Source organism: Sceloporus occidentalis, unplaced genomic scaffold, assembly GCF_023333645.1.
Source record: "Sceloporus occidentalis isolate IW3139 unplaced genomic scaffold, rSceOcc1.0.p SCAF_4, whole genome shotgun sequence".
NCBI classification, from domain to species: domain Eukaryota; kingdom Metazoa; phylum Chordata; class Lepidosauria; order Squamata; family Phrynosomatidae; genus Sceloporus; species Sceloporus occidentalis.
The window spans coordinates 18,398,483-18,419,223 of NW_028316984.1; the positions used below are offsets into that span (position 1 = coordinate 18,398,483).

The following is a 20,741-nucleotide window of genomic DNA, read 5'->3' on the forward strand; positions in this document are numbered from 1 at the left end:
TGATTCTATGGTATATGAAAGAAGAATAGGTAAACTAAGTACCTGTATTTCCTCACTCTTTGTTCATATTTATTTTGTTTGCCTGATTGTCAGGTAGTGGTGCTGCCCCATATTGGGATAGGATATCATAATGACTCTCTGACCATCAGCAACTTGTAAATACTTCAAACAGCAAAAGACTATGCTGGGGTGAATGATCTCACAACAGAGTTGTTGGAATGTGTGTGAGTAACTGGAACCAAATCCATCATGTAACAAGAAAAGTGAGAAAGGAAGAGTCGGGCCACATTGTGTGGTCATGATCCTCTATGTTCCCTTTGCACAGTTGCACCATCCTCCAAATGTCTGAGAAGTGGAGGTGGCACAAGAAGCTTGATATAATCCTGCATGATAAGAACTGTAAATTGCACAGGGAACCCATGTAAGAGGCACTTCAGACATTCTCTTCAAATATATGGAATGAGGCAGACCAGGAAGACGAGGATGCAAAAGAGAGAATAGTGACAGCAAGTATGACTCTGTTCTCCTATAAAAATAATTTTAAGGATATCACAGATGAATGCATGATTTGGGCTTGGGAACACTAGCTATAATAATTTTTCTGTTTTAGGAAAATCTATTGGTATTTTTATTCCAGTTTGATCTTCTGCAGTCACCTGCGGAAATAAAGTCCAGCTTTGGACCTTCCAAGAGATGCTTCCTATAGGCCTTTAACAACACACAAAAGAAATAACATGGAAACTGGTACGTTTTTCTCACATTTGTTTCTCAGCCCTCAGTTCTTAGCAAATTATATAAAGTTATCAAGTTGCACCAGCAAATAATGTATATCATAGTCAAGAATTATAAAGAATAGAAAATATCCTTTTTACAGTTCTAGCTTCAAATGTGGTAATTAGATAAAGTAATTAATTAATACAATTAGCTTACCATTTTATAGTCATTAACAATCATGAGCTCCAGGTATTTCATTTCTTCAAATACACCACGTAAAGCCTGTAAGATTTAAAAAGCTAGTTGGAGATAGATAGATAGATAGACAGATAGATAGATAGATAATGAATTTGGAATTGCTTCATTATTTGGCATGAGGTAATACTATTCTGTGTATATAAACATGATTCCTAAAGTCTGTTAAAGGCTTAGCAATGCAATGTGGGGGAGCAAATATATTTTATGACAGTACATCCAGCTACAACTTGTTCATGTCACTGGCAAACTTCTTCTTCTCATATCCTCTTGATCATTTTACAAATTATATTTATAACCCATAGCAGGCTTCACGATGCAAACAGAGGAGGAACAACAGCTCGGAAGGGGAGGATAGACTTTTTCTTGGCAAGTCCCAGATTTATACCCTGGCATCTCCAGTTGAGGATTCAGGGAAGCAGAGCTGGGAACAGCTAGGCCAGAGATAACTCAAGAAGAACTAGTAAGAGAAATACTGTTGACTGCACTTGACAAAAATCTAGTGCTGAGCCAACTTTCTACATCACTTTCAGGGGGACTGGGAATGGACAGAACTCTCCACAAATTCATGGTTCACCACAGATACCAGGGGATGGTTATTTTTTGATCTATTTTTTTAAAAAAAGGGCTTGCCAATGCTTCAGGCAGTAGTTTCACTTTTCAGAGCAATCTTGTCACATGTCTAGATAAGAATGTCCTGGAACACAAGAGCCAGCATGGCGTAGTGGTTTCAGCATTTGACTACGACTCTGGAGAGCAGGGTTCAAATCCCCATTTGCCCATGGAAACTCATTGGGTGTCCTTGGGCAAGTCACACTCTCTCAGCTTCACAGGAAGGCAAAGGCAATACCCCTCTGAACAAATTTTGCCAAGAAAAGTCAATGATGATAGGGTTGCCTTAGGCTGCCATATGTCAGAAACAACCTGAATGCAAACAACAAAAACAAAATGCTCCAGCAATAGGGAAATCCAACATGAAAGATTTGAAGGGATGAACCCCTAAGAAGAGGAAAAAGGAGAGAACCTTTGAAAACCTTGGTTTAAAAGTAAATACACTCTCCATAGAAAATCAATACCTTTCACCTGCTCTTCTTGAATGTTACCAATATTTCCCCCTCCCTCAACTTTTTTGCGATTAATGTTCCCACTTGGGAGTAGGGGATCTCATTTAGATTTAGGCTAAACAGAATAACATATCTTGCCAAACATAAACACTTTCATATGTCTGGTCATAAGTGCATGGCATGGACCAGAGAACAGCAAGTTTACATAACATATGTTCCCTCCCCACAATAATAAGTATGAAACAGATGTGCCCTATCTCTGTTACTGATAGAAGTGTGTTCTTCCTGAGTAAGAATCTAGCATATATAGTTTATTGTGGGTTTTTCAGGCTATATGGCCATGTTCTAGAAAAGTTTATTCCTGATGTTTCACCAGCATCTGTGGCTGGCATCTTGCCGCCACAGATGCTGGCAAAACATCAGCAATAAACTCTTCCAACTCTATGATTCTAGAACATGGCCACATAGCCCAAAAAACCCACAAAAAAACTATGGATGCCAACCATGAAAGCCTTTGACTTCACAATCCAGCATATCTTTGCACATGCTGGAATTGTAAATGTATCCACCTTGTCCTGCCAATAATTAATAAGTATGTTGTACTTTTAAACAAATGTTCCATCGATTGAATCAGGTCCCCAAACATCACTGGAATCTGCTCTGGCCAGCTCAGAAATCCTCCCACACAGATTTTCAGAAAATGAAAGAGAATTGCAGGATGGAGATAGAAGAATAAAGTCCTTGCAAAAAAATGCTATTCTGACACTGGATTTAATCCTACCTAGATTTGTTCATTTGTTTCTAATATGCTACTTTTTGTTAGATTCTTAAATTAATAACTCTAATCAGTTAAGATACCTAGGGTCGTATTCCAGGAGAAAGTCAGGGTATATAAACTCAATCAATAAGTAAAAGATTGCATGCAGTTTTCTATCAGAATTTTGTGAATGGTATGAGTTGTCCTGACACAATATCTGACCAGAGTTGTTTATTTGCTAATAGATGTTAACCCTTTCTGTATGCATACATTTTGGCATTATGAGCTTCTTCAACATCTATGCAAAGTATCAGATGTGACATGTGGAGAGGAAAATACTCAAAAGATTAATCAGATTTTCCTTATCCTTGGCTACTGCGGGGCAATGATAATCACAATACAATTCTGTTCCTCACAGAAATTGAAAAAGCACATAGCATAAGAGAGCTTCTCCATGTATCTTAAAAGTAAAGATTTTGTGATCTGCTGTGGTAGTATTGGTAACATAAAACTCACAGCCCTCCTTCTCCTTCGCAGCCATGGCAACTCAGACAGGAAAGGCCATTGAGAAGTAGTGTCATTACCTACAAAAGATAAGATTAAAAGCAGAGGTTTCAATTTCATGGGATTGCACTACAGTTGGCCCTCTGTATCCCCAGATTCTCTTTATCCATGGGATTTAAGCATCCACAGCTTGAAAATATTCAAAAAATATATAAATTCCAAAAACAAACCTTGATTTTGCCATTTTATGTAAGGGATACCATTTTACTACACTATTGTATATAACGGGACTTGAGCATCCACAGATTTTGGTATCCACTGGGTTTTCTGGAACCAAACCCCAGCGGATAACCAAGGCCCATTGTAGTACCTTTATCAAATTAAACTTTTTTGGCTGATGGTTTTGCAACTATGCAATTGAAAGTTTTTCTATTCTCTGCCCCTCTCACATTGGTGCTCACCATTCCCACTTGTATCTTCTCTATTAAGGAAGCCCTCCTTCGCTCCAGATCTACTGTTCTTACTCAAGTTATTCAAGTAAATATTGCACAGAAACACAGGTGCCTCTGGAAGAAATGGACTATAGCAGGGTTGGCCCCCAGGGGCATTTTTGTGGCCCTCAGAACCCTCCAGGGGTCAAAACATTGAAAAAGATACTGACCCCCAAATACTCTTCGCACATTTCTCCCCAGAGGGCATTTGGGGTCAATTAAAAAATAATTAGGCCCAGGAGAGGCCCTTTTAAAGGCATCTCTTCAGCCTAAAATGGCCCAGGGAGGACTGAAAACATGTCCCCACACCTCCTAAATGTATTTTGAGGGACAATTTTCTTTTGCCACAAGGTCTCCTGGGGGGGGGGGGCTAATGCACCCCTCCCACAAGTTTTCCACAGTTGTGCACACTTAATCTAAGGCAGTGGTTCTCAACCTTCCTAATGCTGTGACCCTTTAATACAGTTCCCCATGTTGTGGTGACCCCCAACCATAAAATTATTTTCATTGCTACATGCAAATATGTGTTTTCCAATGGTCTTAGGCGACCCCTGTGAAAGGGTCATTCGACCTCCAAAGGGGTCCCAACCCACAGGTTGGGAACCACTGATCTAAGGACTCCTCTAAAGAAGCATGCATTCTTGTTATGTAGCTCTTTGGGATTTGTTAGGTTTTGCTGGTTGTTGTTAACTCTGCATCCACTTACCTCATTATTTTGAGGAGCTGTTAGTAGCAATATCTTGGATCTGTACTAGAGCTATTCCAAAGACCCCTTTTTTAAAAACAACAACAACTGGGGCATGACGTGCAGAAATAAGCTTATAGTTTTCCTGGCAATTTTTCTCACTTTAAGAAAATAAATTGCTCAGAGCTCAGTACCAAAAGAAACATATCCTTAAAGGCAAAAATGCTATACGTTTTGAAACATCGTGAACCCATCCCATGCATGGAGGTTAGGTTCTGGGACACACACACACATACAGAGATGAGGAAAAACTGGATGATAACCCCCTGTTAATCAATGGTGGCAATGTGTGCACTAATCCATCAGCACATCCGCATGTACAAACCACCATTAAACTATATGTCGTGTCAGTAGGGTTACTATAATTGTCCACTATTACCAGGGACAAAATGTAGGACAAATTTGAGACCAAACTGTAGGACAACTGCAGGACAAAACTCAGCCCAAAATGTAGGACATTTAAGGTCCTCCCTTTTTCTTAAATGTCCTACATTTTGGGCTGAGTTTTGTCCTGCACTTGTCCTACAGTTTGGTATTGAATTTGTCCCACATTTTGTCCCTGGTAATAGTGGACAATGGGCAATCCACGGGCAGTCAAATTCACAGATTGCTAGCTCACCAATACAGTGGGCCCACTGTACCACAAATAATAGGTTTTCATTATTCATGTGTTTTTATAAATGAGTATAAACACGCAGGCTGGCATTTTTGCATCAGTGGGCGCCTAACAACATTTTTATTTGCCTTCATTAGACAAGCATTGGTGTAAGTATCAAGTTGCCACTGCTAATTTTTAAATAAAAATATCTATTGAATGAAAAGCAAATTTCCCGCTGTAGTACTATAACACATACAATTTTATTTAGGAGTTGTTATATAATATTAATAATTCTGATATTACTGTAATATAATATAAAGTTATACCAGGGTCTTCCAATTGCTTAGAAGTATTTCTTCCTAATCTTCTCTGTATAATATGTGGTCTACCTGTATTCATCTGTAATAGAAGAGACAGCAGATCATATTGGTGATACAAAATTTAGCATCACTAATTCTAATATATGGAAAAAATTTCATAAGTCTGTACACATGAAGATTCACCATGAAAATTATTGAATGTTACAGTACCTTAACAAAGTAATCTACAAGTGGAGGACCACATGTGATACTGGCTTTGGGTACTGAAAAGTTTATACTTTAAATCTGTCTTTTTTAATGTTATAAGCGGGGTTTACAACAAACTGGATGTGCAATAATTCTGTAACCTAATTTTTATCTTCAATTTGAATTGCTGAACAAAATGGGTGTGTGTGTGTGTGCGTGTGTGTATAATACACAAGTGAAAAAGAAGTATAAGAAGAAACCTTGATAGCAAATAGTGGGAGAATACAGGAATTTTATCACCTACTGTATAATCATATTATTACTTCTGTACATGAAATCATACAACTGTTAAATTCAATTTGGCATTTTAAACTTGTATTTCAATATACAAACGAAGTAAGCAGATACGGCAGTTTATATCATTCGATAACTCTGGAAAGTCAGACAAATTCTGGTAAGGGCTGCTACAGACTTCAAATTTTATCTGCACAGTCCAAACATGTGAAAAGACCAAAAACCTGCTTAATGTTATGTTATCACTATATACTGTATAGTTTACTTTCACTGAAAATTTAGTTAAAAATCAAGTTCACTTAGACTGTGAACCAGGGTACAGGTATTTATTTTAAGAACAAAGACATACAAGAAATTTGTTGCATAAATATTTATAATAGAATATGTTCAAAACAGGTTCAAAAACGTAGTATAGGAGTCCTACATGTGGGACTTTACTCTGCATAAGACAATATTGAAGCGTGTCTACATGGGCCAAATGAATAAGTTTCTCCCCAGTCTTGCCATGACCTGTTTTCACGATGCACAGCCAAAGCCCCAATTCAAAATATGGTGCCAGTTCTGCAACAAATCCAGGCCATCCTTGCATTAAACGGCATGTGGTTTTCCTCTGGATTTTTCAGGGAAATCCAGAGCACTCGAGAGCAAGGCCAGGCAACTGTCTACCGATGCATCCCACTATGCCACCTGGCACTGCCACTTCTCCTGAGGGCACAATGAGGCACCCAGCCATGTAGCCAGTGCTAATCACCTCATTGTTGACCTCAGAGGGCATGACCTGCACCAGTGGCGGTGGCACTGGGTGGCACAGTGAGATGTGTGTGGACAGCTGCCTGGCATTGCTACGTAATGTGGTAGTAATGGGGGGAATTTGGGGCAGCTCTGGGACCAGAATACTTTGGGAAAAGCCCAAAGTATTCTGTTCAGTGTAGACCTGCCTTTGGTATGTGTAATTTTCATCCTTTATTTTCATAAGTCTATTAACAAAGCAAAACAAGATTTAAGTAATTCATTAACTTACCATACTGTGAATCAAATCCATAGGTTCTATCAAGTATATGTAACTACTGTCTTCAAACATACCACTAGAAGATAACGTGTAGGGGAAAGATTTCAGAACACTACAGTCACCAAGAAATGTCAACAAGAGTTTAGAAAAGTATGCGTTGACAGGATTACAGATAAATTCTCATAGTGAAATATCTGATTATTCTACAAATCATTTAAGAAAAGCATGAAAGGATGATGCAAAATGCCTTCTACAATTGTCATGAAAATATCTATGTAAGTCGAGGGAGGGAAAAGGGAAATGCACAAAGGATTACAGTAATGGAGGGGATGAATACATCTATTTATATCCAATTCCAATCTTGATTTGTATATTATGATATTTACTTTGAGCTAAACTGACATTGATTTGTAACTTAAATCAAATTTCATGATTCACTGCTGTTCAAAAAAAAATTACCCTCTATGATTAATGAAATCCCAAATATTCCATCTTTCAGATAAACAGCTAGCTTTGCTTATTGAAAAGAACATGAGTGAATTCTGAGCAGGCCTAAAAGAAGCAAATTATAGAGTTTCAAAGAAGGGGTACAGTGTGAGCTGACAGTCAGAACTCACTTTGGAGACAGAAGAATAGTGATAGACAAAGTTTAGGAAACTTGAAGTTTATGTTCCCCTAAGAACATAAATCTGCCTTGTTAGAGCAGACTAATCCAGCACATTTCCCTGCTGAAGTCAGATGCCTCTCAAGCACAGCACAGTCATACTTATTTGTCCCCAGCTTCTAATATATTGAGAGCCATACTGTTTCGGACATGGCTCCATTTAAAAATAATTTAGGAGACAAATCTGTTTAAAACAAAAGTTACAGTACAGGAAAGGAAAGGACAGGCGAAACAGGTCCACAGCTGTCCCATTTTTATGAGATGTCCCATATTTGGGAGCTTGAAGTCCAGTCCCAAAGCCGGGCCATATTGGATGCCCCAAATCCTGAACTCTCTAGTTTTAGTGAGAAGAGGAAATGCCAGCCTTGCTGACAACAGACTGAACTTAGACCATTGATATACAGCAGAACAACTTCAAATTACATACCAAACATTGTGGAGAGGGGGGTTTCTGTATATTTTCAGCAGGACTGATGCCCACTCTTCCTGTCTGATGTGAGTGATATGTGAGGAAGGTCTACACAGGCCCATTTCAATTCACCAGAGAGAAGCACATCTCATAAGCATTCTGGGCCCCTGCAAGATCTCTAATCCTGTTGGGCTTTGTCTGCCCAGGCCAAATAAAAATGACCTCTCCCTGTCCTCTTGTCAAGGAGACAGGATGGCACACTGCCCAAACCCCAATTCTGATGCAAACTGGGTGACTAAAATGGTGAAGGGTCTGGAAACCATGCCCTATGAGGAACGCCTTAGGGAGCTGGGGATGTTTAACCTGGAGAAGAGAAGGTTAAGAGGTAATATGATAGCCCTGTTTAAATATTTGAAGGGATGTCATATTGAGGAGGGAGCAAGCTTGTTTTCTTGAGCTGGTCTGGCAAGAGAGAGCTGTTCTTTATTGCTGTTTGGAAAATCTGGCAACTTACATGAATGACGAAGCCAGTATGGATGCTGCGTCCTCGGCTAACCCCTAGCACGTGACGGGGGCGCCACATACGCCGGTATGTACAGCGCCTATGTTTCAAAGTATTTGTAAAGCTTACAGATAATTAATATTCACCATTCACTAATATAACAGGATTAATCTAAGTACCTATATTAGAAATTAGTACTCTTGCCCCTGCTCACATCAGATTGCTTTGGAAATAATTCCACATCTCATAAAATAACCTTCACTTTTCTATCCGTTCCTGATTCCCTAAACAGTCTCTCTGCCAGTCCCCCATTCCACAAACTATATCCCTCTCTTCCTCTTTAATATATTGGCTAACCAGGAGGGGATGGCAAGAGCAGGGGCAGGACTCAGATAAATAAGAAGGAAGAATGTTTTACTTTTCTTTCTCTGGCATCCTTCCTCTAGTGTCTGAGCATCATATTCTTAGGAAACAATCTTCCATAGTTCACTGTGCCTGGATACACTACTGCTGTTACCACTGCTACTACATCAGTTCATGGGGATGATGGGAAATGGAAAAAGCTGTTCCCCTTTCCTTTCCCTAGGCCTGCCAGGGGCTGTTTTCATTGCCATTACCTTGTCAGGTAAAGCACTAAGGTATGATATAGTTTGAGGATATCTCCTGGGGAAGAGGAGGAAGCTGGGAAAACTCATCTAGCTCAGATTCCAAGTTGCAACGAGAAGATAATTTGAAGGCTTCTAAAGCCCACTTCTTCTCTGAGGTGGATTTTAATAACCACTAGTGTTAGTTTAAGAGCCTGACTTCGAACTTTATCAGAATCCTTAATTTATATCAAAGGACTCTTGACCCACTTCCCTGCCAGAGGAGAAGGTATAGAACATTTATTACAATACCAATTTCTTTACACTAAGGAACAGAGGATTAAAATGACTGCCAACAATATGAAATAGCAATACAAGTCTGTAATTAGTAAGATACATATCAGTAATATTAATACTTACTGGAGCCCATTACATGTGGAAAGTGCAGCTTTTGAGTCCCTGATACCTCTGATAGTCCCATGATAGTAACAGTGCTCTCCTCCCTAAGGGTTTAACAGGAATTATTTAATTTAGGGTATTTTCATTCAGCTTTTCATAACATACCATACTGAATGGCTAAGTGACTAGTTGAAATTACTCCTTAAGTGAAGAATTATTTAGTCTTTTTGGAATGCATAAGTTTTTGAGGACAATACAAAAAATGCTGATTTAGGCTGGCATCTTAAACTTGTAATGAAGTAAACCTGATCAAAAAAGTAGGACTCACTCAATTCAAAAATAGTCAGATATAGCAATTAATAATATATTTCTTTTAATACTGATCTGATGGAGTCTATTGAGCAACCTCTAAGCACCTATGATACAGTTGGGGGGGGGGGCCTGTAAAAATTATCGACATGTTAAAATATTGTGCATGAAATTACCTTCAGGCTATGTGTATAATTGTATATATGAAACATAAATGAACATCATGGTTGGACTTGTTTCTCATCTCCAAGATATCTTATAGGCAAATACAGGTATTCCAAAATCTGAAAAAATCCAAAATATGGAACACTTCTGGTCCCAAAAACTTCCAGTAAAGGCTACTCAACTCAATCTGTAGCCTAATAAACTTTTCAAAGTGTTAATCTGGAAAATCAGTATGCAAAGGGATCTTGTAGCATTGTTGAGACTAACCGAAAGAAGGAAGCTGGTAGCATGAACTTTCATAAACTTGAATTTACTTTATAGTGAATTTTATAATCATCAAATTTTATTATATTTTTCAGAGCCAAGTTATTCTTCAATTAGAATAATTCTATTATTCTATTTAAAAGAGACCTTTTTTTTTCACAGTGGTTACCAAGATGTTCAGCATGATGAATTATCTAGTTGTAATTTGAATAGTATGTATATTTGTGTAAAGGTAAAAGGTAAAGGTAGTCCCTTGACATGAATGTCTAGTCGTAACTGACTTTAGGGGGTGGAGCTCATCTCCGTTTCTAAGCTGAAGAGCCAGCATTGAGGACTGCACCGAATGCTGTTACCTTCCCACTGAGAAGTGATACCTTTCTATCTACTTGCATTTGCATGTTTTCAAACTGCTAGGTTGGCAGAATCTGGGACTAGTGATAGCAGCTCACCCCATCATGCAGTACATCATGCAGCATCATGCAGTACTTCTGTAACTGAAACCATCATATTTGTTTTAAACTGGAAAACTTGAGTTGATTTTTTTAAGTGACAATAAATAAAATACAAAATCCATACTTTAGTAACATATTCACAGGAAGAACACAGAAACAACTGCTAGACTATCAAGAAAATCAATAAGAAAACAAATTTATCAGATGTCTGTGCATTACTTGCCTTGGACAGAAAGGAACAGGGAAGATTAAATACAACATGGCAAGAAACTGTTTGGATAAATAAAATGTCAATGGGCTCTGTTTATCTGTCTCAGCTCTCAAGAAGATTTCATACTGTGGCCCTACACATTCTAAAGGGCTTCCTTAGAGGCTATGGAAAAAATGCTTATTATACTTCTGATCTTACATTTCCAAATTTTTATTACTTGTAAAATCTCCAGATACAAAACAGTAGGAAAAAACTAACAATCTATCTTCTAAATAGCCTAGAAGTACACTTCTGGGTAATAAATTACACTTCTGGATAATAAATCCAATTTGTGTTTAGAGAATAAATGTAATGATACCTGTTATGAAAAACATGATTTCAAGTTTCCTCTCATTTTGTTGACTTTTAACAAGATTAATTAAATTGAATAAATTTAATTCAACAGATAGGTTTAAATGTGATGGTAAAGATGGAAAGACAATTAAATATAGCCCTTCCAAAACAAAAAGAATTACAAGTTTATTTAATGGCTCCCAAGTGACAAGTATCTGGTTTATAATGAATGAATAATTGTATTACTGTACTTTCCAACATCACAACTCCATTTAAGTTGATAACAGAAGTTATATTTAGAGTAAGAGTTGTATTCAGAGCATGGCACAAAAACTAGCAATATTCAGCAATTTGAATGCTTTCCATTCTTAATGAAAAAATGTATCAGCCAAAAAAGATTACAGTATTACTACAGTGGGACCTGGGTATCCACTGGGGTTTGGTTACAGGACCCCCATGGTTACCAAAATCAGATGTTCAAGTCACATTATATACCATGGAATAGTAAAATGGAGTCTCTCCTATAAAATGACAAAATCAAGGTTAGCTTTTTGGATTTATTAAAAAAAAAATCAAGAGGTGGATGGCTGAAGCCATGTCTGAAGAATCCATGGATACACAGGACCATCTATTCAACAGTGTGCTTGGAATTATTGCTATTTCTTTATCAAAAATTAAAAGTCAAGTTTTAAAATGTATTTCAATATTCTGTTAAAAGTTTAAGGGATATTAAATAAAAGTTCAAGCAATGTTTTGCATCTGGCTTACGGTGTCTTCCAATTCACACCGGAAAAGCGAGGGGCTTTTCCGGTGTGAAAGCCACGTAAAACGCGGGCGCACTGTTCATCTGATAGTCCTGATGAGGAATCTGTATTCAGGACAAGAGGCTACTGTTAGAACAGAACATGGAGAAACAGAATGGATCCCAGTTGGCAAGGAGGTCAGACAAGGCTGTATCCTTTCACCTTATCTGTTCAACTTGTATGCAGAACATATTGTAAGAAAAGCAGGCTTGGACACAGAAGGAGGAGGAGTGAAAATAGGAAGGAATATGAACAATGTAAGATATGCAGATGACACCATAGTACTAGCAGAAAACTTCACAGACCTGGAACACCTACCAAGGAAGACCAAAGAAGAAAGTGCAAAGGCAGGGTTAATGCTGAACATAAAGAAAACAGAAATAATGACCACCGAGAACCTTCATCTGGGATCAAACATTGATAGACATAGGGACTGCAGTCAGGAAATCAGAAGAAGATTAAGAATAGGGAGGGTGGCTATGAAAGAAGTAGAAAAGATTCTAAAATACAAAGATATACAACTCAGCAAAGTTAGAATCATACAAGCGATCATGTTCCCTATTACCATGTATGGATGTGAGAACTGGACAGTTGAAAAAGAAGATAGGAAGAAAATCCATTTATTTGAGATGTAGTGCTGGAGAAGAGTACTGAGGATCCCACGAACAGCCAAAAGGACAAACAAATGGGTCCTAGAGCAGATCAAGATGAAACCTCCCTGAAAGCCAAGATGACCAAACTGAGGCTTTCGTACTTTGGACACATCATGAGAAGGAACGACTGCATTGGAAAAGACAATAATGCAGGGAAAGGTGGAGGGAAATAGGAAGAGAGGAAGGCCACATGCAAGATGGATGGACTGTATTAAGGAAGTTGTGGGTTTTATGGGGTTGCAGGAATTAAGCAGAGCAGTGGAGGACAGGGGGTCTTGGAGATGTCTCATTCATAGGGTCACCATGAGTCGACATCGACTCGGCGGCAGTTAACAGCAAAAACAAAGACCAATGGAAGCAAGGACTAATTTACATCCTTAGACCACTACTAAAGAACAGACTATTGCATTTTGAGTTGAAAACTCAAAAGTGCCTACAAGTCTATGGTTCAAAACACACTGTAGAAACAACCCAGTTTGAGGTGGCTTTAACTGTCCGGCTCAATGCTAAGGAATTCTGGGATCTGTAATTTTGAGAGACATTTAGCTTCTGTATCAGAGAGCTCTGGAGCCACAGTAAACTACAATTTCCAAGATTCCCTAGCATTGAGCCAGAGCAGTTAAAGTAATCTCAAACTGGATTATTTCTGCAGTGTGTTTCACACCTACTTACATTTTGCAGTTTTGTTTTTGGGACAATTTTCATTGTGTTTTTGCAGGTTTGGGAGGAGAGCTGGGTTACAGAGGATCTAACATGTTTTGGGAAATTGTACACATATTTGTGGTTATTTTAGGGCATTATTAACCTGAAACAATAAAAGATAAGAAGTCAGGGGGATTGGAAGCCATAGAAAGAGTTTAGGGCTCATGAAGCCTGCAGGCAGCACATTCCCAAACACACTGCTAGGCAAAGAAACAAAACCATGTATATAGTGAATATGCTAGCAAAGCAATCTTTTTTTCTTGAGCCAAGAGACAATACCTTTGAATACTGTGGTTTTCCATCTTCATAATGAATCTCCACATAATCAGAGGATAATAAATCACTACAAAGAAAGGAAAAAAGTATATAAACGTCGTTCTTTAAATGATAGGTTTTTTAATGCATAAACTCAAGACTAACCATGTCCATAAAACATTTTGCTTTCATCACAGAAATGGGAAGCAAAAGAAAATAAATAGTAATTTACTTTCATCATTTCTATACAATTTGCAATATGTTTAACTGTAATGCTATTTCATCTAGATTTGTATAATTACTCGTGTAAAAACCAATTTAACTATTTTATCCAGAGCTTGCAAGAAACTATAAATAATTAGTTACCTGTATTGTAATTACTTCCTTTTCCCAATAATGAAGAATAAGTATATTGCAATTGTCATTTAACAAGCGACAGTTTCATTCCTTTTGCAGCATATCTGCAAGCTTTAAATTACTTTACTATTTAATTTCTTTTACCATTATGGCAATATGGTCTCACTAATTGGTCATTCACATTTCAGTTCTGGTTGTGCCTTGTGTTGTTTCTTCTTGCTATGTTGTGAGTGTTCAAGTGTTTGTGAGTAGATGAGAAGAAAGTCCTGGCTTGTATCACAGGCACCAGCTTTTTAGATTTAAGTAACTATTTTGACTCTTAAGCACAAGAAAGGATTATTTTAAAAATGACAGTAACAACTATCTCCTCTGGGGACATAAAACTAGAAACATAACTAAAGTTATTTTCCAAGCACTGATTTTATGTAAGGACTGAATCTATGTAAGAAAGTCACTTTTACAGCCGTTCAATTTTTCAGTGTCCAATGTGGTTTATAGCAGGGGTAGGCAACCCTTTTGAGCCGGGGGCTGGGTTGCTGTCCCTCAGACAACTGGGGGGGCCGAAGCCAAAAAAATAAATAATTAAATATTTTTTTAAAAAAAATTAAATAAATAAATAAACTGGGACAAATGTAGGACAAAATTTCCAAAGGGAGGGCACTTTTTAAATAAAAAATGGAGGACATGTGAAAAAAATTGCTGATTTTTAAAAAAATGTTAAGATAAATGCATGTTTCTGAGGCTTCTAGAGACAATTGCCCCACCATGCCCCTCGCGTGAGACGCCAAAGGCCCCGGCGGCAATTGGCGGCAGGACTGGGCTGGGGCCGGTCCCAAGGCCTTGCCGGGCAGCATCCGGCCCGCGGGCCGCAGGTTGCCTACCCCTGGTTTATAGCCTACTAAAGCCAACATCATGGTAGTATCATTAAGTAAACACACACCCAAGAAAATCAGATAAAACTAGGGATGACCACTAACTACTGGATTCCGTTTGGTCCCCTATGTTGGTGATTTGGCAGGGGATAGGACACTGCAGGGAAGGTCAATATTCTCAGGAGAATACAAGAGAAGCCTGAAATACTGTAACAGAGGAATCAGAAAGAGAGTTATCTCCACTACAAAGAATAGAATTGTGTGGGCAGGAAACTGCTCCATTAAGGAATAATTTGACTCTGCTTTTCTGCATCCAACAAAACTGTGTGGTTTGCTCAAAGACATTCAACCTCCCTCCCTCCTTTCCTCTTTCTCCCTCTCCCCTTTTAGGAAAATAATGAAAATATTGATGGTAAATGTGGAGGCCATTAACTGCTATTGGTGTATCATCACAGGAATCAAAGAACTGCTGGAAAGAATACTGGTTATAAAGATAAGAAAAAAGACTAAAGGATAGGAATGGAGACATGTGTGGCAATCCAGCCATTAAGTAAAATAAATAAAAGTTAGAGGTTTTGCTTTAAGGATTTGCATGTAGAAAAGGCTTCCCACTAAAGATCTTACCTAAAGTCTCAACTTACTTTGGAAACCAACAAATACATATACAGTATACGAACACACTAAACAAACAGGGCATTTGGCCACCGCTGGCAGCACAAATACTGTACAGTGTGCCCATGTTATACGCGGGTGCTCTATACGCAGCTTTGAGCATATGCTCAAAGCCACGCAGGAGCACACAGGGCGCAAGGGGTGACGCGTCCCATTCGCATGAATGGGGTGCGCTCTCGTGGTGTGCACCACACACACTGCTGCACCACCACGGGCACAAACCCCATTCGTTTGAATGGGGCTTGAGCCTCCACATTTTTTCTCTTACTTGGGGGGGTCCGGAATGGATCCCCCGTGTAAGAGAAGGGCGAACTGTATACATGGACATTACTGGATGGGCAACACAAAACCCAAATAGATTACATAATAGGTTTAACAGAAGTTTGAAAAACTCCTTCCTTGTGGCAAAAATGAGACCAGGGCCAGACTGGGACACAGATCATCACTAATATCCAAATAAATAAATAAAGCTGAAAAAGAACACCAAAATAATTACCAAGCCAAAATATGATCTATAGAACATCCCAACAAAATTTAAAGATAATGTGAGAAATAAATTTGCATTATTAAGCCTAGTTGACTGGGAACCAGAAGAACTACGGACAGAAGTCAGAAACATAGTAAAAGAGAAAAGCAGAAACATGAGATCAGAGGCCAAAAAAGCCCTCTTCCACAAGATCCAAGACCTGAAAGAGAAATTTAAACCATGGTTGAGAGTGTTCTACAATCAGAAGAGGAACATAATGCATGACCACAATGAAATTTAAAAAATGTTGGAAACAATACACAGAAGAGCTATGTAAAAATGTGGAAAGGTGAATGACACATGGGAAGAAGAAACTTATGAAGGATACACTTCAAATTTTGAAAAGCAAAATGAAAGCAGCACTCAAAGCAACTAAAAAGAACAAATCACCAGGAATAGATGACATACCAACAGAACTGCTACAATCTACACATACAGAGTCAAGCTTAGTTTTAACTAAACCAGCCAACAAATATAGAATACAAGCAGCAGGCTAGAAGTGATCAATATATATCCCCATCCATAAAAAGGGAGACACAAAAGATCGCAGCAATAACAGAATCATTGCAATAATTTCCTATGCAAGCAAAATCATGCTCATGCTCATGCAGCAAAGACTGTTATTATATAGAGAGCTGCAAGTTGGATTCAGAAAAGAAAGAGGCACTAGAAATCCCATTGCCATAAGTTGGATAATGGAATGCACCAGGAAATTCCAAAAGAAAATCTGCATGTGCTTTATTGACGATAATAAAGCCATTGAGAGCAATCATTTATTATTATTATTATTAACCTTTATTTATGAAGCGCTGTAAATTTACACAGCGCTGTACATGCAATCTTTTTAGTTAGACGGTTCCCTGCCCTCGGGCTTACAATCTAGAAAGACATGACACAGAAGGAGAAGGGAGTGGTGAAGGGAGAGGGTAAGAGGTCCAGCAGTTAAACAGGCACTAAAAGAACATCAGATGGTAAGCGACAATTATGCAATGCCTGGGAAGGCTTCTCTGAACAGGATGGTTTTCAACTCCGTTTTGAAGCTAGTTAAAGAAGTGATGGCTCTTGCTTGTGGGGGAAGAAGGTTCCAGGAGTGAGGGGCAGCAAGTGAATAGGGGCGAATCCGGGATGGGGTAGAGGAGATCCTGGGCTGGGACAGCAGACCTTGACTACCAGAACGGAGGGCCCTGGTGGGAAGGTGAGGAGAAAGAAGGTCTGATAAGTAAAGAGGGGTCAGTCCATGGAGGGCTTTAAATGTCGACAGCAGGAGCTTATACTGAATGCGGAAAGGGAGTGGGAGCCAGTGAAGGGATGCCAACACAGGAGAGATGTGGTCAGAGCGGTGGGTGGAAGTGATAATGCGTGCAGCTGAATGCTGGACAGAGATTAAAGAACGGAGGTGAGAAAGAGGAAGTCCAGCCAGGAGGACATTACAGTAATCAAGTCGGGAGATCACTAGGGCATGGACCAGGATCTTGGCAGTAGAGGCGGAGAGATAAGGTCGGATTTTGGCAATATTGTACAGAAAGAATCTACAAGCCTTGGCTGTGGTCTGGATCTGAGGGATACACGACAGAGAAGAGTCAAAGATAAAACCAAGACTGTGGGCTTGCTGGACTGGTTGAATAGAAATGTTGTCCACAGAGACAGAAAAAGAGTGTTGAAGGGTGGGCTTAGGGGGAAAGACAAGAAGCTCCGTCTTGGACATGTTGAGCTTCAAACGCCGATGGCGCATCCACTGCGAGACAGCTGTGAGGCAGGATGAGACTTGCTGTTGAAGCATTGGAGAAAGGTCAGGGGCGGAAAGATACAGCTGGGTGTCATCGGCATACAGGTGGTAGGAAAAGCCAAAAGAGCTAATGAGTTTTCCTAAGGACAGTGTGTAGAGAGAAAACAGGAGGGGACCCAGAACAGAGCCCTGGGGAACTCCAACAGATAAGGGAACAGGAGAAGAAGTCTGACCCCCTGCTACTACTGCAAAAGATCTGCCAGACAAGTAAGATCTAAACCAGTCAAGAACAGAGTCTGAGAACCCAAGGTCAGAAAGTATATCCACTAGAAGACAGTGATCAACGGTGTCAAAGGCTGCGGACAAATCGAGGATGAGAACAGAGTAGAGGCCATTAGCCTTGGCCTGTAAAAGGTCATTCGAGATCTTAGTGAGAGCTGTCTCTGTGGAATGCCTTGGGCGGAAACCAGACTGAAAGGGATCAAGGATGGAGTTGGTTTCAAGAAACTCAAGACAGCGCGAATAAACAACCCGTTCCAAAACCTTAGAAAGAAAGGGGAGAAGAGAAATCGGGCGATAGCTAGACAGAGAGGAGGGGTCAAGAGAAGGTTTTTTCAGAATTGGGGAAATGAGAGCATGTTTGAAGTCCGACGGGAAGGAGCCTGTAGAGAGAGAGAGATTGAAGATATTGAGAAGCGAGGGCAGAAAGGAGGGAGCTATAGAGATTAGAAGAGGAGTAGGAATTGGATCAAGAGGACAGGTTGCAGGTTTGGAAGAGTTCAGAAGTGTAGAGAGTTCATCCGAAGAGGCAGGAGGAAACACAGAAAATTTTTTAGGCGAGGGCGATAGAAGATTAAGAGCAGAAGAAGAATCGGGAGGGACTATCTCAGAGCGAATAGTAATCTTAGAGATGAAATAATTAGCAAAGTCATTAGGAGAGAATGATGAAGAGACAGGAGGAGAGGGAGGTTTAAGCAAAGTGTTGAAGATGGAGAACAAACATTGCGGGCGCCTCTCATTGGCGGAGATCAATGATTTGTAATAATTCTGTTTTGCTATAGACAGGGCACGTGAGAAGGAAGAAAGAACAAATTTGAAATGGATAAAATCAGCCCACTCTTTGGACTTTCTCCAAAGACGTTCGGCCGCTCTAGAGCAGGACCGGAGAAACTTAATGTTGGGGGTAAGCCAGGGCTGAGGTCTAGTCTTGGAGGAAGAAGTGCGTACAGAGACAGGGCAAAATGGTCAAGAGTCGAGGAAAGAGTGGAGTTAAATAAAGACATTGCTGAATCAGCAGAATCCCCGAGATTTAGGGAAGAGAGAGATGAATCCAGGATCAGACCAAGCTGGTTAGAGTCAACAGATTGAAGATCACGAAAATGGTGTTGAATAGTATGGCAAGGAGGAGGAGTATAAGTAAGAGCAAAGGAGATTAAGTGATGATCAGATAGTGGAAAATCAAGAGCCAGGTAGTCAGAAATGGCGCAGTTTGCAGCAAGAACTAAGTCAAGACAGTGACCAAGAGAATGAGTTGAAGAGTTGGAATGTGGTAGGAGGCCAAAAGAAGCTAGCAGAGAGTTAAAGCAAGATGTTGTAGGGTTATTGGAATCGTCAACGTGGATATTAAAGTCACCTAGGATCAGAGTGGGGACTGAATCTGAAAGAAAGAAAGTCAGCCATGATTCGAAGTCTGAGAGGAACTGGGTGGCAGAACCAGGAGGGCGATAGATGACTGCAACCCGGAGCTGTAGAGGAGAAAAGAGTCTAATAGGATGAAACTCAAAGGAAGAGAAATGATAGCTGAGGGGAAAAGATAGAACTTGAAACTGGCAGGAGTTAGATAGCAAGATACCAACCCCTCCTCCTCGACCCTCAGGACGGCTTGTGTGCGTGAAGGAGATACCACCAAAAGAAAGGGCAGCGGAGGTTGCAGTATCATGGGCTGGGAGCCAGGTTTCGGTGAGAGCAAGGAGGTTAAAGGATTTAGAGAGAAAGAGGTCATGAATCATGAAAAGCTATGGCTTGAACTTAGAAGAATGGGAGTGCTGCTACATTTGATCATCCTGTTCTCGGGACAAGAGACTACTGTCAGAACAGAATATGTAGAAATGGAATGGTTCTCATTCGGAAAAGGCATTAGCCAAGGCTGAATACTATCACCCTATTTATTCAACCTGTAAGCAGAAAATATCATATGCAGAGAGCAGGATTAGAGGCAGGAAGAATGAAGATAGGAGGAAGGAACATTAACAAACTAAGATACAAGAGAGCACCATACTACTAGCAAAAACAAATGAAGACCTGGACCAATTACCGAAGAAGGCTGAGAAGGAAAGTACCAAGGTTGGATTAATGCTAAACATTAAAAAAAAAAACTAATGAGAAGAGCTACAAAAATTCACGCTAGACAATAAGAAAATTGAAACAGTCAGAGGGTTCCCATCTCTTGGCTCAAATATTGATCAGAATGGAGACTGCAGTCAAGAAATCAGAAAAAGACTAGGATTGGGAAGGGCAGCAATGAAAGAACTGGACAAGGTCATAAAGTGTAAAGACATAAAAGACTCTGAACACTAATGTTAGAATCGTCCAAGCCATTGAATTTCCCATCACCACGTATGGATGCAAGAGCTGGATAGTGAAAAAAGCCAATAGGAATAAAATCAATTCATCTAGATGCGGTGCTGGAGAAGAGTGTTAAGGATGCAGAGGATGGCCAAGAAAACAAATGGGTTCTAGAACAGATCAAGCCTCAACTCTCATTGGAAGCCAAGATGATCAAATTGAAGCTGTTGTACTTTGGGCACATCATGAAGAAAAATGAATAATTAGAAAAGCCAAGAATGCTAGGAAAGACAGAAGGTAGTAGAAAGACAGGGTGACCACATACTAGATGGTTAGACTCAATCAGGGAGGTCACGAGCCTGGACCTGCAAGACCTGAGCA

The 20,741-nt window shown here is 39.6% G+C and overlaps 1 protein-coding gene across 6 annotated transcripts in view; it reads right to left on the reverse strand.

Moving 5' to 3' along the window:
* ADAM23 (ADAM metallopeptidase domain 23) overlaps positions 1 to 20,741 on the reverse strand; it is a 115,651-nt gene that overhangs the window by 72,669 nt on the left and 22,241 nt on the right. For all 6 annotated transcript variants that reach the window (XM_089519322.1, XM_089519316.1, XM_089519318.1 and 3 more), the window contains exons 4-9: positions 13,667 to 13,730; positions 9,517 to 9,599; positions 6,950 to 7,013; positions 5,455 to 5,527; positions 3,307 to 3,374; positions 931 to 996 (exon numbers count right to left, since the gene is read on the reverse strand). In XM_089519322.1, coding sequence (XP_089375448.1) covers positions 931 to 996; positions 3,307 to 3,374; positions 5,455 to 5,527; positions 6,950 to 7,013; positions 9,517 to 9,599; positions 13,667 to 13,730 — 418 coding nt within the window. The remainder of the gene's footprint in view (positions 1 to 930; positions 997 to 3,306; positions 3,375 to 5,454; positions 5,528 to 6,949; positions 7,014 to 9,516; positions 9,600 to 13,666; positions 13,731 to 20,741) is intronic.